This window comes from Arvicola amphibius, chromosome 6, assembly GCF_903992535.2.
Source record: "Arvicola amphibius chromosome 6, mArvAmp1.2, whole genome shotgun sequence".
Taxonomy (NCBI): Eukaryota; Metazoa; Chordata; class Mammalia; order Rodentia; family Cricetidae; genus Arvicola; species Arvicola amphibius.
This window is the reverse complement of record NC_052052.2, coordinates 97,519,951-97,537,227: the sequence shown is the minus strand read 5'-3', so window position 1 is coordinate 97,537,227 and position 17,277 is coordinate 97,519,951. Positions and strand designations below refer to the sequence as shown.

Here is a 17,277-nt window from a genome sequence, read left to right as displayed (position 1 = left end):
AGAGGAAGCAGACTACAGTGTATGAGGCTTTGGGAAGAACACCTTCGTGCTCTGCTTTGAAGATGGATGTCTGTAGGCTTTTCCTGATGTGTATGGAATGTACCATCTGTTACCCAACCTGTCACATAAGTCATGTTATTAGACCCTCCCATTCTTACAGTTCAGAGAACATATTAAAAGAATCTAGGGTAATTATTCCCACAATAGAGTGAGCCTCCCTGAAACTTGAGACATTCTCCAATGCTTCAGCCTGGGGTTGTTGCTAGGCAACAGAGTTGCTTCTCAGATATTGAAAGAACCCCCCCCCCAGCTATCCCTGACTGTAGTTTTTCTCTTATTGAGAAAACTTTCTAGCCACAATTTCTGTCATTTTTCCCACTATTCAGTGATGTTACTTTGAACTCCTCATGTCACATGACTCTCTCAATTAGAGGATCTGCATCTCTATGGCTTGTGGCACAATGCACCAGAGGGCAGGGTCTTTCCAACCAGTATTGAAGTGTTCTGAAACCAAGTGACTTTAACAGAAAAAAAGAGAAATTAACAGGAGAAAAGTATGGAAGTTTTATTTGCATTGATAATTTATATAGTAAGGCAATTGCCACAAAAGACAAGGATACCCTCAAATAAGTAGGGCACATATACCATTGTATCAACATAGCAACAACAGCAACAACAACAACCCAAAACAATGAATTGTGGAGATGTGACAAGAGGAAGGAAAATGGCTGAGGGGTAGTAAATTGTGAGGACTTATTAGGAAATATCAAAAGGAAGCTAAAAGACACTAGGGGTAATTTAGAAAGCCCATGAAGTTTAATAGGATTGTATCAGTTCCCTGGGTTAGGGATGCTCTGTTCTTGGTACATAAAAGACATGCTTCTCAATGGAATTTTCATCCTCACTTTTAGGAAGAAAGGAAGAGGGCCGAGTGCACTTCCATACTTACTGCTTCCCATTTGCCCTTAGCTCAAAATTGTCAACATGCCACAGTGATATGTTTTGGGATGATATGTTCTGATTCCCTCCAATGGACACAGTGTTGGCAACTCTCTTAGATCAGAATTGAGGAGGGCCAGAGGATCATTGCATCTTTAATACCTCCTAAGTACCAGGTTTTATGCCAAGTGCTGAATGTAAGGCCAAAAAACCTGGCCAAATAAACACTTGTTCTTGTTGGGGAAAGACAAAAGAGTTTTATAATACAGCACTGTGAAGAAAATGCGATTCTAGAGGTATGGGCCCAGCACAGTATCTCTAGCTACATGTCACTGTTGAGTACGTGGTAAGGGGCTGTGTGTGGAGTAAGAGGTGCTGGCAAATGTACGCTAGACTTCAAAAACTCGGGCTTACAAAAAATGCTCATAAGTTGTCTCATTAGTCATTTTTGGCTTTTTGGTTGCATGCTCAAATAATCATATCTATCATATTTAAAATTTTTGTAAAGAATTAAGATGAATCCCATGTGTTTATTTTCTCTACTGAAAACATGGCTGTCTCGAAAATTTCAAAGTCATATGTGTCTTGCAGGCAGTTTCTGCAGTCCAACACTGTGAGGGACAACAGAGGTTGAGAGCCTTGTGCAAGGCCTCCGGAAGAGTGACATTTCTGTCTGTATGCTTCCTTTTTTTGCCTTTTTATTTTTCCTGTATATTCCTGGTTGTCCTGGAACTCACTTTGTGGAGGAGGCTGGCCTTGAACTCACAGAGATCAGCCCTCCTCTGCCTTCTGCATGCTGGGTTTAAAGGCATGTGCCATCACACCTGACTAAGAGTGAGATTTTAAGACCTGAAAAATGAGGGTAACAAGGAGACCTCTAAGTCAGTGGAAAGATCTTGATGTCACAGAAATAAAATCACAGGAGCTGAGTTTAGAGAGAAGGCAGAGAAAGAAGAAAACAAGGTAGAAGAGACAGTATAGGTGAAGAGTCAGGCCAGGAGAAATCGGGGATTTGGGTTGGATGCGATGGAGAATGGGGCATCTTTTTCCTTCCCCCCTCTCCCTCCCTCCCCCTCTCTCTTTTTCTTTTTTCTTTTTTCTTCTTTCTTCTTTTTTCATGGTTTATCAGACAGGGTTTCTCTGTGTAGCCCTGACTGTCCTGGAACTCACTTTGTAGACGACGCTGGCCTCAAACTCAGAGATCCACCTGCCTCTGCTTCCCAAGTGTTGGGATTAAAGGGATTCACCACCATGCCTGGCCAAGGAGTTGATTGGTTTAATGCAAAAGAGCAAATCAACAGCTTAAGGACCCAGAGGCCACTTGTACATCATCTCTTAGGAAGATATGATGGTCAGATAAAAGTCTCACCATGACTCAGTCTTTGAGTGAAGCTGCTAGGCCTGCCCGCCTAGCACTGCATTCACAAGGCACAAGCTCTTGATCACTTACATGGGTAAAGCTCTGGAGCTGTGTGTAAAACTCGCCTTTGTCTTCCTTACCTTCTCCCACAGTGCTTGGAGCCCGATGCACTGTTACTCACGGCTGGAGGAGATTTTGAGGATGAGCTTAGAGAGGAAGAGGTCCAGAGAGTTTCTCTCCTCCTCCTTTATTACGTCATTCACCAGGAAGAGATCTGTTCATCAAAGCTCAACATGAGCAACAGAGAATATGCATTTTATCTGCATAGCCTCCTGGGCCTCAGGCAGGATGAAGACTCCCATTTCCTTTCACAGAAGGAAACTGATGACATCTTGGCGCTCACCAGGAAGTACTTTGGCACTTCTGGTGGCCAGGTAAGAGGCAAGGAACTGCTGTCTGTGCTTGTGCTGAGGTGTGGGCTTGGCCTTGCTTATGTCATTTAGTCCTAGGACATGGGTGAACTTCTAGGAGAGTGAGGTATTTCTGGTTTGAACTACAGGATAGTAGATAGTAAGTGACATAATTTAAAATTACACATGCAAATGAGATGATTAAATGGAGGATGACTTTTAGACAGAAGTTGGGTGGGTGGATGGGTAGTTAGGCAGGCCAGGTGACAGGGCAGTTTTCATCTCCTGAATAACTATGAGTCAGAAATTTGATCAGTGTCCAAGAGATGAATTATCGTGGTGGAAGGCCATGTGTCTGCCTTGGCTTCTGGCCAGGGAAGAAGACAGAAACAATTATGAGATGCATTTATCATCAGTGATTTAATTGATAAAATGGCACTTGCAAAAGCACTACTTGCAATAGTCAACCCTAAACCACAGCCCCTCTGCTGCTTAGTGCTTTGTTTCAACGCACAGGCTACTCAGTGCCCTCAGCTCCCCGTCTCGGCAAATGGGCCCCTGTGCTTCTGTTGCCGTCATTATCATTCTAGAAAAGCTGCCTTTCAAGCATGCTTTAAGTTTCAGTAGACAAAGGTATCTGAACATAAAGTTGATTCTTATTGTTCTCGTCCTATGGAGCAGGTACACGGCTCACGGGTGAAACACTTGAAGCACAAACAAGGACACCTGGGTTTGGATCTCTAGCACCTCTGTAAAAGACACGTGTTCCGATTACTCTTGCAATCCTTGGGGTGAGAGGAAAACAGGCAGCTACCTGGAATGTGGGGTCAGCCAGTCTAGTCAAAATGGGAAGCTGCAGTTCAGCATCGGACATGGTCTCAACAAATGAAGGCGGAGAGTGACAGAGGATGGTAACTGACATTGACCTCTGGCCTCTACACGTGTACACACAGGCCACATACAAATTACATACCAATGGATACACCACACACACACATGTCCATCATCACCATCATCACCATCATCATCATCGTATTAGGGACTGAACGTAGGCCTTTGTGCATGCTAGGCAAGCACTCTACCACCAAGCTCTACTCCCCAACTCATAAATCTTGAGCCATATTTTGAGAAGAGTTGACTGAGGATTCATTCCACACCTTGAAGAGGTGTGAATATTATTTATGAAATAATGGCCATGATTTTTCTATCTTTTGAAGTATTCATTGATTTATGAAAATAAGCTGAATTCTTAGTCTCTAGTCTGTTGTTCAAGAGTCAATGGTCTCTGCTGTCCTGTTCCAGCAAGCACCCCTCCAAAATGCTGCAAATGGGCTTACTATCTCCTCTATTGGTATGCAATGAAAAACATATTTACTAATCACCTTGAAAAGATCTTTATGGCACCTCAAACCCTGTGGACATCAATCTTCAGCCCACTGTTTCTGTCTCTAAGGTTCCTTGGTGAAATTCAGTTTTTACCTTGAGTTAGGAGGTATCCCTGTATGTAACAACTTCATTGCAAATTCTCTATGACATAATATTGGCTTAAATTACCCACTAGGATTTTAGGCATTTTTTTCCACATTTGCTGCCTTTTGAGGCAGATGAAACAGAAATGGAAATCTAGTTCTTAAAGTCAGATGGTGGGTAGCAGTGGGTTTCTGGTTATGTTGTTCATACGGTCAATGTTCAGACTTGCAGTGTTTGTAAGATCAAGATCAAATATTTTTAGAGAATAAGATCACATTACATAGAAAACTACTTTACCATAGAGTTATCAAAAAGTAAACTACTTCATGGACCTTTTCTCGGTGTTAAGGCAGTTGTCTTCCAGAGATGCCAGTGTCTGTGACTCCTAGAAGGGTCCTATTTGCCTACATTATCTAGGAAGTCAGTCAGTCCAGACTTGGCAGAAGGCTGATGACATCTTTCTGCAGTCTGCTGCTTTGTCCTACACAGCATAGGAGCTACACACCACCCTATCAACCACTCACTTTTCCAGCTCTTAATCTGCACAAGCCTTGGCTCCCACAGGTCAGCCCCCCCTAGTGGCCATTCTAGTGGTCCTCGACACACTTGTGGGGGAGGTCTTTCTATCCCACTATCCTCATTCCAGTCACATTCCAAGACCAGAATATAAACATCGCCGTGTTCCTTCCCTCTCGTGTGCATGAGCAACTGTGTCCTATCATCTTTAATCACTTCCCAGGGCTCTCACCGCAGCGGTTAATTCTGCTGTTTTCTGAGTCTCTGGTAAATGCTCCTGGATCTGCTCAGAGCTCATCCTAGCTCTATCTCCTCATGAAAGATAGGTATTCACTATAATCCTAAGGACTTCTTGGGTCAAAACAATGGCTGAAATTCTCCTCTATCCTCAACAGAACCTCATGACTATAATGTTTTCTTTTTTAAATAATCTCTCCAAAAATTCACTGTGAGGATCATACTGTTATATCTCAACTTGTTCCCTTCACTCACAGCACTTCCCAAATGTGTCAAAAGTGAGGTAACACTGCTGGGGATGTAGCCCGGAGAAGAGCTCTTGCTTAGCCTATGCGAGGTCCTAATTTTCATCCTCATATTTCCACTATTGCTATAAACAGACTCCTGTCTAGAAGTTACCACTAGACCTCAGAGAGAATAACTCCAATAGACTGTTTTATGCCTTCTCCAACATCACAAGAAATGAACGTTGACACAATAATATATGCTTGCATCCTCTTTTATTGAACCAGACAACCCCAGTTCATTGACAGGGGACTTATCACCATACATGGCATATAGCAGATATTTTAACCAATGAGAGAGAGCAACAATAGGTTTTAAAGCAAAATTCTGCCTTTCCACTTGTACACAATTTAATCAGAGAAAACTAACACACACACACACACACACACACAAGGTCAAATATCCTAACTTTTATAGAAATTCTAAAAACACAGTCACAATGCTTGAGTGTACCCCACACTCAATATAGTGAACACACACTGAGCTTGGAATTCAAGGCTGATGTAGAAGTCAAGGTGGGGTCTTAGTTACTTCTCTGTAACAAAACACCTTGACAAAATCAACGTAAAAGAGAGTGGGTTTATTTTGGCTCATATTTCAAAGGACAGCCATCATGACAGGAAAGTCAAGGTAGCAGGAGCTTGAATCATTTGGCCGTACTGAGCCCAACAGTCACAAAGAAAACAGCAACAAATACTTGTGATCAGGCTTCCTTCTCCTTTTTGTACAGTGCAGAATCTCAGCCCCAGGGAGGGGTACTGTCTTTAGTGGATGGATCTTTCTACTGAAGTTAACCCACTCAAGAAAATCTCCCACAAGCACACTTAGAAACCCTTCCCCCAGGTGATGGTAAACCCTTTCAAGTTGGCAATTAAAATTAATCATTTCAGGTTCCAGTGTGCCATCAAGGCTAGGATGCAGAGTTGAAAATCATCTAGTTTTACAAGAGTCCTTGAATCTGGGCGAAAATTCACCAAAGGAAAGAATTCAGAATGTAAGAGCAGAGGATCCCCTTGAAAACAGTGTATTTTTAAGTCAGCCATCAGAAAGTGTAGATAACTGAGACCCAGGAGGGTAGGATTAGATTGAAAAGGTCAGAGATTTCACAAATTGAGTTCCTTCTGGGATAGTAGAATGGCGACTGCCATTCCTACAAACCAATCTTCTTTTAGATGAACAATTCCTCATGCATTGTGGGAAATTTTAGAGGAGACGTATTCAGTGTAACTCCAGAAGCTAACATTTTCTCTTTGTCTTTAGTGTGTGGACACTGAGACTCTACAGAGGCAATCTGGCATTCAGGGCAGCGATGGCGCTGATGAAAAGACACTTCCTCAGCTGGCTGCAGCCATCCTTGCCCTGTCACTCCAAGGAGTTTGCCTGGGGAGAAGAGACTTGCCTTCCCCAGATGACTTCACAGACTACATTTTCAGTTTCTTGAACAGGACCAATTCCCTCCACCTATCCGGTAAGGTTGTTTTTCATGAATTTCATTTCCATGTCACATCTGTCTAATTAATTGTGCCAAAACACAAAGGCCAGAGCATTTTGTTGCCTGAATTTGCTCAGGTCTGTTTTAAACACTGTTTATCTTGGCATGTGAAGAGAGGACAGATGGCTTCTCAGGGCAGAAGTCTATCGGCTGATGAAGCATAAACGTGAACTTGGCTCACTTGTGTATGGATGGAAATCAGGGATATAGAGTCAAATGGACAGATTTTAAACCTGCCTTGAGAACTAACTAAATAAAATCACTCTCTTATTTGATACATAACATTGGGCCTGAGATGGCAGAATAATGAAATGGTATTCAAAATGGTTCATGAGAATCCATAGCAGCTTGAGTGTAACCATAAAAGTAAACCGTTTGTGTTTAAACATCAGTAGCTTGTGAGCTATTCATTTAATTTATTTCTGATAAGCAACATTTGGAGGCTCTGAGATGAAACTATGTCAGGAAGGAAATGTGAATATTAATTTTTGTATGTTTCTTCGTGTTTAGTGTGGAAAATTGCTTGATAAGCATCTGAAATGGTTTGACAGTTTTTATATCTGAATCCAAGTATCTGTTGGTAGATTTTCTTTCTAATCTCATTATATAATATCAACCAAAAATAATCACTTCTCAGTTTTGAAGAATGTTGGATCACATTTTCCTGAATTTTAAAAATATTTTTATTTTTTTAAATTGAATCTGGAGCCAGAAAAGATCTACAAAATGAGTAGGAAGATGGATCAGTGGGTAACGTGCTTTCCATGAAAGCATGAGAAGCTGAGAACCCAGTATCCAAACAAAGCCAGGCACTGTAAAGATCTGTGAGCCCAATGTTTCTATGGCAAGATACACAGACAGAATCCCCCATAAGCTCATGGGCCAGCTAGTCTGACATACATAGTGGGAACAAGAGACCCTGTTTCTACCAAGGTAGAAAGCAAGGACTGGCACCTTAGACTTCCTCATGCATGACATGTATGTGTGTGCCTATACTCAAACAGACACACATGCGTGCATACACACGCACACAAACTATAATCCATAAAATGTAAGCTGTTGGTAAATTTCTTATTTCCTTTACAAGTGGCATATCTCTCCCATTCTGTCTATTTTATCACAGATAATTTTGTTGTAGGGAGTAAAGGGTGCTTACCCTGAGGATTGCTGACTGCATTCAGAGTCACCTTGCACTTCTATGCATCATCTGTATGATGGTGGTTGTAAGTGGTGGAGATTGTATTCATTTTCAGTTATTTAGTGAAGGGCACCTTTTTATGGTTGGTGACCACCATCTGAAGACTTGGAATATTTGTTTTTCTTTTGTATGAGATTCATAAGCTTCGGATGGATGTCTAAATTGGTTATTTGAAGCTTATAAAATGATGTTCTAATGCTCTCATTATGGCCTCCCCACTGCTCTCTGATCTTTTGATCTCCATTGGAAGAATTCATAGGAGAAATACATAGTATAGAAGATAAGCAGAGTTTATTTTAGAGTAGAAGAAGGTACATCCTCAAGTGATGACAATAGACAGTAGATAAAGGAGCCATTATGAACAGAACACCCACAGGGTGAGAATAGATGATGACCAAAGATCATTGTGGCAACCTATATTGTAGGTAAATTTTACATTATTATTTTTGCAATTCTTTTTATTATTGTTTTTATTGAGCTATATATTTTTCTCTTCTTCATTCCTTTCCTCCCCCCTCCCCTTTTACTCTCTTCCATGATCCCCATACTTCCAATTTACTCAGGAGATCTTGTCTTTTTCTACTTCCCATGTAGATTAGATACATGTATGTCTCTCCTAGGGTCCTAATTGTTGTTCAGGTTCTCTGGGCTTGTGAATTGTAGGCTTGTTTTCTTTGTGTTATATCTAAAAGTCACTTATGAGTGAGTACATATATTTGTCCTTCTGGGTCTGGGTTACGTCACTCAATATGATGTTTTCTTGATCCACCCATTTGCCTACAGATTTCAAGATGCCAATATATTTCCTTTGTGTAAATGTACCACATCTTCTTTATCCATTCTTTGGTCGAGGGGCAACTTGGTTGTTATTTCCCGCCAGCTAGTTCTCTGGGAGAGTTTGCTTCTTTTTGTTCTGGAGTTTTCAGGTGTTCTGTTAACTCATTAGAGTGAAAATTTTCCAACTTCTTTACATAGGCATGTAGTGCTATGAACTTTCCTCTTAATATTGCTTTCATTGTGTCCCATAAATTTGGGTATGTTGTGTAGTCATTTTCATTGAATTTTAGGATGTCTTTAATTTCTTCCTTGACCTGTTGGTGACTCAGTTGAGCAGTGCTTAATTTTTATGTGTTTGTGGGCTTTCTGAAATTAGTGTTGCTGTCAAATCCTAATTTTAGGCCATGATGATCTAATATATACATATAAAACATGAGGTTATTCCAGTATTTTGTATTTGTTGAGGTTTGCTTTGTTACCTAGTATGCAGTCAATTATTTAGAATGTTCCATGAGGTGCTGAAAAGAAGGTATATTCTTTTATGGTTGGATCTAATGTTCTATAGATGTTTATTAAGTCCATTTGAGTCATGACATCTGTTAGTTCCCTTATTTCTTTGTTAAGTTTCTGTCTGGCAGACCTGTAGTGATTGTGGGTTGTTGGCATCTCCCACTATTAGTGTGTGAGGTTTAATGTGTGATTTAAGCTTTAGAAGTGTTTCTTTTACATATGAGAATGACGTTGTATTTGAGATTTCCTCTTGCTGGATTTTTCCTGTAACTGATAACAAAATGTTCTTCTTTTGATTGATTTTAGTTTGAAGTCTATTTTGTTAGATATTGGGATAACTACACCAGCTTGTTTCTTAAGTCCATTTGATTGGAATTTTTTTCCCAACTCTTTACTCTGAGGCAATGTCTGTCTTTGAGTTTGAGGTGTGTTTCTTGTATACAGTAGAAGGATGGATTCTGTTTTTGTGTCCAATCTGTAAGTTTGTGTCTTTTTATAGGTGAGTTGAGTCCATTTACCTTAAGGGATATTAATGACCAGTGATTGCTAGTTCCTGTTGTTTTCATTGTTGGTGATGTTATTGTGTGTGTTTTACACTTCTTTGAGATTTGCTGCTGTGAGATCATCTATTATCTGTGTTTTTGTGGATGTAGCTATCTTCCTTGGGTTGGAGTTTTTCTTCTAGTACTTTGTATAGAGCTTAGTTTGTGGCTAGGTGTTGGTTAAACATGGTTCTGTCATGGAATATCTTGTTTTGTCCATCTATGGTGATGGAACGTTTTGCTGGGTATAGTAGTCTAGACTGGCATCTGTGGTTTCTTAATGCCTGCATAACGCTTGACCAGACCTTCTGGTTTCATTGTTTTCATTGAGATATCAGGTGTCAGTTTTTATATTATTTTTTAAGACTGGAATAGACACCTTTCCTGTGGGATATTTTTTACTCCTGTAAGTGATTGAAAAGCCAATTTGGATTGACCCTGACAGGAGAGGGTAGTGATTTAGCCTTGCTCTTTATCAGAATGCTTCCTGCCAGATGGTAAATTTAGGAGGTTTGGAGTTCATAGAACCAGTTATAGACTGTTATCAACTCATTACCTTCTCGGACCTTTGGAATGTCACACTCTTCTCCCAAGAATGACTCAGATTTATTCTTCTGGCCATGAATGAGAGTCTGTAGTTTCAGACCTTGCTGTTGAAGCTGTTGATTATGAGTGAGGCATACACCTATGGTATCCTTCAAGTCTGATAATATCTAGCTACCTATTTCTTGATATTATAATTCTATAATGAAAATATTTTTTCTACATTAATTTTATTTTGCTTGGGATCTTTATATTGCATGTGTATCTGTGAGTGAAATGTGTATACATTCATGTTCACATGTGTATATACATATATGTGATATATATATATATGTATATATATATGTGTGTGTGTGTGTATATATATATATGTGTGTATATATATATATATAATCATGCAGAGGTCAGAGGTTGATGTTGGGTACCTTCTTTGATGACTTTCCATCTTAAAAGTCATCAAAGTTGAGTCAGAGTCTCTTGCTTGAACCCAATATTCACAGATTCAGCTAGTCTACTTAGCTTGCTCTGGAGATTCCTTGTCTCTGCCTTCTGAGTACTGGGATAATAGGTGAGCTACTACCCTGACTGGCGTTTTCTTGGGTGCTGAGGATCTGAACTCTAGTCCTCATGCTTGCATGCACTGAGCCATCTCTGCAGCTCTTTGCTGATGTTCTCAAAGGAAAATAATAAATTGTTTTCATGATTTTCCTGGCTTGTTTGTTGATCATAACTAACATGATTAAATTGTTGAGCCCCCCTTCAAAAAAACACTGTCATGAATGCATACTTATATGTGTGTTTATATAAATACTTAGAGAAAATGACATTTATAACATGTTACCCATTATATCCCATAATGAAACATATCTTTCAACTTGTTTGTGCTCACTTGTGTGTTTTATTATTTGTATGATATAAGTTTCCAGAAACCCCGTTTTGCATTTATGTTTAGGCAGCTCACTTTCTTCCTGGCCATCTTAAAAGAAGTTTTCTTTTATGTATCTTCTGGTTGGTTCTATTTATGTATGTATGTATGTATGTATGTATGTATGTATGTATGTATACAACATTCCTTCCCTGTATGCTTGCATGCCAGAAGAGGGCACCAGGTCTCATTATAGATGATTGTGAGCCACCATGTGGCTGCTGAGAATTGAACTCAGGACCTCTGGAAGAGCAGTCAGTGCTCTTAACCTCTGAGTCATCTCTCCAGCCCCTGGTTGGTTCTTATATAAGTGAGAGCTACTGACTTTTATAGGTTAACTTTATAACCTGCTCCATTAAGACTATTGTTTTTACATTGCTTTTCTGAGGAGTGTCAGATATATATTTGCATCATTTCCAAGCAGTTATGGCTTTGTCTCCTTCCAGTTCCTGTAATTTTGCTTGCTCTCTTACATACCTGCTTTAGTTAATAACTGAAATACAGTATTAAGTACTTTTGTGGGTGATTTGTGTTCCTATGGTTCTGAGTTTGAAAGAAAAGACTACAGTGCGTTCTCATTAAATTTATATTTATAAATATAGCTACAGAATTTCTTTCATTAACCTAAAATTTCATGTTTCTAAAGCTCCCCATTTCTTACAATAAAGTTGAATAACCTGGACATTTTACCAAAAGGAAAATTTGAGTCATTTATTTACAGCTGGAAGAATTTCATTCCGGTGTTGCCAAGATGGGTCAGTGGTAAATAGGTCTTGCTTATTTTTCAGAAGACTGAAATTCTGACCCCAGCATCCATATCAGGAGGCTTGCAGCTTGCCTGAAAACCCAGCTCCAGTGAACCCAATGCCATTTTCTGGCCTCTGTAGGCAACTGTACACACACAAACACACACACACACACACATACATACACACATATATAGACACACAAACACATATATGCATATAATTATAAACAAAATCACATCTTTTATAAAAGAATTTAATTCTGTATTTCTTGTCATATCTGGATACTAGCAAAGAATTCTATCATTCACTGTTTGCTAGGATTTTGGTGTTTGTTTCTTTTTTTCCCCCTAATTCATTGAGAGGGACTGTTTTGCTGAGTATAAAACCATTGATTGACAATTGTTTCTTTCAGTTCTTTGAATATGTCATCCTACTATTTGGGGGACAAGTGAAGCCTTCATTGTTCAGATAGGAAGTTATCCATCTGTTGCCACACAAATATGAATCACTTTAGCTTGTTACTTTGTAAGATTTTATCTTTGATTTTCATCAGTTTGACTATAATGTGTCTGAACATGAATATTGTCTTATTTAAATCGGTTGGTGTTTAATAAGTTTCCTGAAATGCTAATGAAGATTATTATAGCACACTTGAGAAGTTCTTGGCCATTCTTTTCATCAGTTCTTTCATTATCCTTTGTCTTTCTTTCTGTGGCTGTCAATCCATGTCTGTTGATGATAACTGCTCTTTTCTAAGTCTCTGAAACTTACTCCAGTTTTTTTCTCTATTCTTCAGGAAGGATTATTTCTGTTACCCACTATAAATGATCAGTGATTTTTTTACCTTCTGCTTTCTCACATATATTATTTAGTGCTTTAGTGATTATTTATCTTAAGACTATATAATATATTTGGAACTTTGTTTAATTTTTATCTTCTTATTGAAATTTTTTTATTTATTGCCATTCTTCACTTTTATTATTTAAGTATGATTTCCTTTACTTCCTTAAACATACTTTTGCTTACTTCCTTGAGGACTTTGAAAATAAATCCAACATCCCGGACTCCCCAGAGATGTATTCATCACTTGTTATTTCTCTTTTTCAGTTATCTTGAAAGCTCATATTATTTTTTGTGCTGAAAATTGGTCATTTACAATAAATTGCTTGGTATATTTTTATATAACTAATTATACTGTTCAGGAAAATTACAAAGCTATTTTATTCACAGATAAGAAGAGTAATGCCATATACACTGACTATTTAATCATTCCTTGTATAAGTAATTTTAAAAGTGTAGAAATGAATTGAATGGAACTGAACTGCAATATATGTGTGCCATCAAGGCAGAATTTTAAAAAAGTTAGAATCTAGTGAACCTTTCTAACCTTAATTTCATTTATTTTCTTTGTTCTGCATATACCTCTAAAAGCAAAGTATTTTGTTTGGTTTATATACAATAAAGAAATATACAATCTGATGAGGATGTAGAGTGTCTTCAGTTTGTAAATGTTCTGAAGATCAGGCCACTTTCTACTTTACATTTTCTCATTTGAGTTTTTATTGCATTGTAGTTATTGTATGTGTATGTGTGTAAGTGCATGAGTATGTTTACATGTATATGGTTGTGCACATGAGTTTGCCACAGTTCATAAATGAAGGTCAAAGGAAATCTTCCTAGAGTTGGTTCTCTCTTTTCACCGTGTGGGAACTGAGAATCAAACTGAATCTTCAGGATTGGCAACAAATGCCTTTATCCCTGAGCCATTTCTCTCTCCCCTTCATTATATGATTTATAGCAAATAAAATACATGTCTCAATGAAATGTATGTTCTCTGGATGCTTACTTTTGTTATTTCTAGGGTATAAAAATGTAGGATTATTCTGGGATGATTCACTTTTCATCCAAGTTTAATCAAGGTCTTTAGAGGGAATCAGCACCCATGTAAAGTACAAATACTCTTTAGCTTTGTTCCATTATACCCATAAACCAATTTTACTTTGTAAAAAGTCTGAGCTGTGGACTTGGAAATTATGACTACTTAAAATGTGACCTGTCTATTCCATGTGACACTAGATTTTATTTGAAATTTCTAGAACTAGATCAACTCCTCAACACACTCTCTACCAGAAGGGCCTGTGCCAAAAAGGATGCCCTCCATCAACACCAAACAAAAGAAAACATGACAATACACAGTTGGGGAGATCCTAAGACATCTATAGCAATGGAGAAAGAGTCCGATGACCGTTCTGTTTCCTGGAATCAGGTATTTTTATTTTTTATGTTATCATTCTTTATTGCTAAAGGAAGTTGATAGTTCTATCAGAATTATTAAAATCTTATGAAAATAATAAACATTTTTCTTTGTGATATGTTTATAATTTTCTTTTTCTGTACATGGATTTCTAAAGACATAGAAATAGAGCTAAAATATTTATGTTTTCTCTAGGTCCATATTAAACATATGAATAATTAATTTAGAAAAGATACACTAAGCATTTATTATGAGTTAGTAGTTACCTTGGCATAGAAAATGCCATACTGGGTGAAGATAGGCCCAGCCCTTATGAATCATACAAATCAGTGGGGGATTTAAATATTACATAAGTAAAAATAATGATAAGCAGTACAAATTTAAGATGGATTAGGGCAAGATTCCTTTGTGCTTTGACTAATGGAAGCATACACATATAATAGATTGGTCCTTTCACGTGGTTCTGGGGTTTGAACCTAGGCATAGGTTCCTTTGAACTACATCCTTAACCCTATTAAAAATTTTTAGTTTTTTCCTTCACATATGTGTGCATGCATGCTTGTGTGTACACATGTGTACCCATGTGTGTAGAGGCCTGAGGAGGTAGTAGAATCTTCCTGGTTGATTGCCACCTTATATATTGGCACAGGGTCTTTGATTTGAATGCAGAACTCACTGATTCTATCTGTCTAGCAAGCCAGATTGATCTTGCAATGCTGTCTGTTCTTGCAGTACATCGAGAGTACAAGTGGGCTGCCACAGCTGCTCAGATTTTATGTGTGTTCTGGGGATCCAAACTCTGTTTTTACACTTGACATGGCATCCACTTAACATGCTGGGCCCTCTCTCCAACCCCAAACTTTTGTCTTTAGTGTCAGTTTCTCCAGTCTGGTCTGAATACTTTATCTAGTTCTTAAAGGCCTTGTCTTTGCAAGGCTCCTGTCAGCGCCTCCTTAGTAACTGGGATCAAAGGCATTACTGCTCTTTGTGGTGACATTCCATGGTCAGCTCACAATTCTTTTTTAATTTTTTATTGATTTTATTGAGCAATACATTTTTCTTTGCTCCCATCTCTTCCTCTACCCTCCCCTTCAACCCTCTCCCATCATCCCCATGCTCCCAATTTACTCAGGAGATCTTATCTTTTGCTATTTTCCATATAGATTATATCCATGTATGTCTCTCTTAGGGTCTTCTTTGTTGTCTAGGTTCTCTGGGATTGTGAATTGTAGGTTAGTTTTATGTTTTTTGATAACTTTGATTTATGTCTAGAAGCCACTTATGAGTGAGTACATATGATATTTGTCTTTCTGGGTCTGGATTACCTCAGTCAATATGATGTTTTCTAGATGCATCCATTTGCCTGCAAATTTCAAGATGTCATTTTTTTATGCTGTGTAGTACTCCATTGTGTAAATGTACCACATTTTCCTTATCCAATCTTTGGTTGAGGGGCAACTAGGTTGTTTCCATGTTCTGGCTATGATAAGCAATGCTGCTATGAACATAGTTGAGCACATGTCCTTGTGGTATAATTGCACATCCTTTGGGCATATACCCAAAAGTGGTATTGCTGGGTTTTGCTGATATCCAAAAGGGGCTGTACCATTTTTCACCCCAACTATCAATGGAGGAGTGTTCCCTTTACCCCACATCCACTCTAGCAGAAGGTGTCATCAGTTTTTTTTGATGTTGGCCATTCTTAAAGGTGTAAAATGGAATCTCAGAGTTATTTGAATTTGCATTTCTCTGATGTCTAAGGATGTTAGCATTTCCTTAAGTGTCTTTCAGCCATTTTAGATTCCTCTGTTGAGGGTTCTCTGTTTATGTCTGTACCCCATTTTTTATTGGATTATTTGTTCTTTTGATGGCCAATTTCTTGAGTTCTTTGTATATTTTGGAGATCAGTCCTCTGTATGATGTAGGGTTAGTGAAGATCTTTTCCCATTCTGTAGGCTGCCCTTTTGTCTTGTTGACCATGTCCTTTGCTTTACAAAAGTTTTTCAGTTTTAGGAAGTCTTATTTATTAATTGTTTCACTCAGTGTCTGTGCTGCTGGGGTTATATTTAAGAAGTGGTCTCCTGTGCTAATGTGTTAAAGTGTACTTCCCACTTTCTCTTCTATAAGGTTCAGGGCAGTTTTCTTCCTATCTTGAGGTCTTTGATTCATTTGGACTTGAGTTTTGTGTATGGTGATAGATAGGGATCTATTTTCATTTTTCTACAACTTAATATCCAGTTATGCCAGCACCATTTGTTGTATATGCTTTCTTTTTTCCATTTTATATTTTTTGCTTTTTTTTTTTGTCAAATCAGGTGTTTGTATGTCTGTGGTCTGATATCTGTATCTTCAATTTGGTTCTATTGGTCGTCCTGTCTGTTTTTATGCCAATACCAGGCTGTTTTCAGTACTGTAGCTCTTTAGTAGTTTGAAGTCAGGGATTGTGATATTTCCAGTTCACTTATTGTACAGGATTGTTTTGGCTATTCTGGGTTTCTTGCTTTTCCATATGAAGTTGAGTACTGTTTTTTTCATGGTCTGTAAAGAATTTTGCTGGGATTTTGATGGGTATTGCATTGAATCTATAGATTGCTTTTGGTAAGATTGCCATTTTTACTATGTTAATTCTACCTACCCAAGAGCATGGGAGATCTTTCTAATTTATCAGTTTCCTTCTTCAAAGCTTGAAAGTTCTTGTGATACAACTCTTCCACTTGTTTGGTTAGAGTTAGTCTGAGATATTTTATACTATTTGTGGCTATTGTAAGGGTGATGCTTCTCTGATTTCTTTCTCAGCTCATTTAGTAGATACTAAGATACATTTCACTGTGCCACACTTGAGTCTTGAGAAGAGTCTTAGGAAACAAATTTCTTTACTCTCAAGAAGCCTAACACTGCTCAAACTTCTATGGTAGAATCTTTTTCTGCCTGGTTCATTAATATGTTCAAAAGTTAATGTTTCATGGAAGTGGTTCACACTTATTGACTATTTACTATGTGTTGGGTGTGGGACTATATTATTTCAATCATAGGAAAACTTTTTCATAAGGCTACATTTGTATTATTTTAT

The 17,277-nt window shown here is 38.3% G+C and overlaps 1 protein-coding gene across 1 annotated transcript in view; it reads left to right on the top strand.

Moving 5' to 3' along the window:
• The window catches only part of Slc39a12 (solute carrier family 39 member 12), a 99,697-nt gene that overhangs the window by 5,247 nt on the left and 77,173 nt on the right, over nucleotides 1-17,277 (top strand). Inside the window, exons 3-5 of the mRNA XM_038334700.1 lie at nucleotides 2,452-2,733; nucleotides 6,478-6,685; nucleotides 14,050-14,219. Coding sequence (XP_038190628.1) covers nucleotides 2,452-2,733; nucleotides 6,478-6,685; nucleotides 14,050-14,219 — 660 coding nt within the window. The remainder of the gene's footprint in view (nucleotides 1-2,451; nucleotides 2,734-6,477; nucleotides 6,686-14,049; nucleotides 14,220-17,277) is intronic.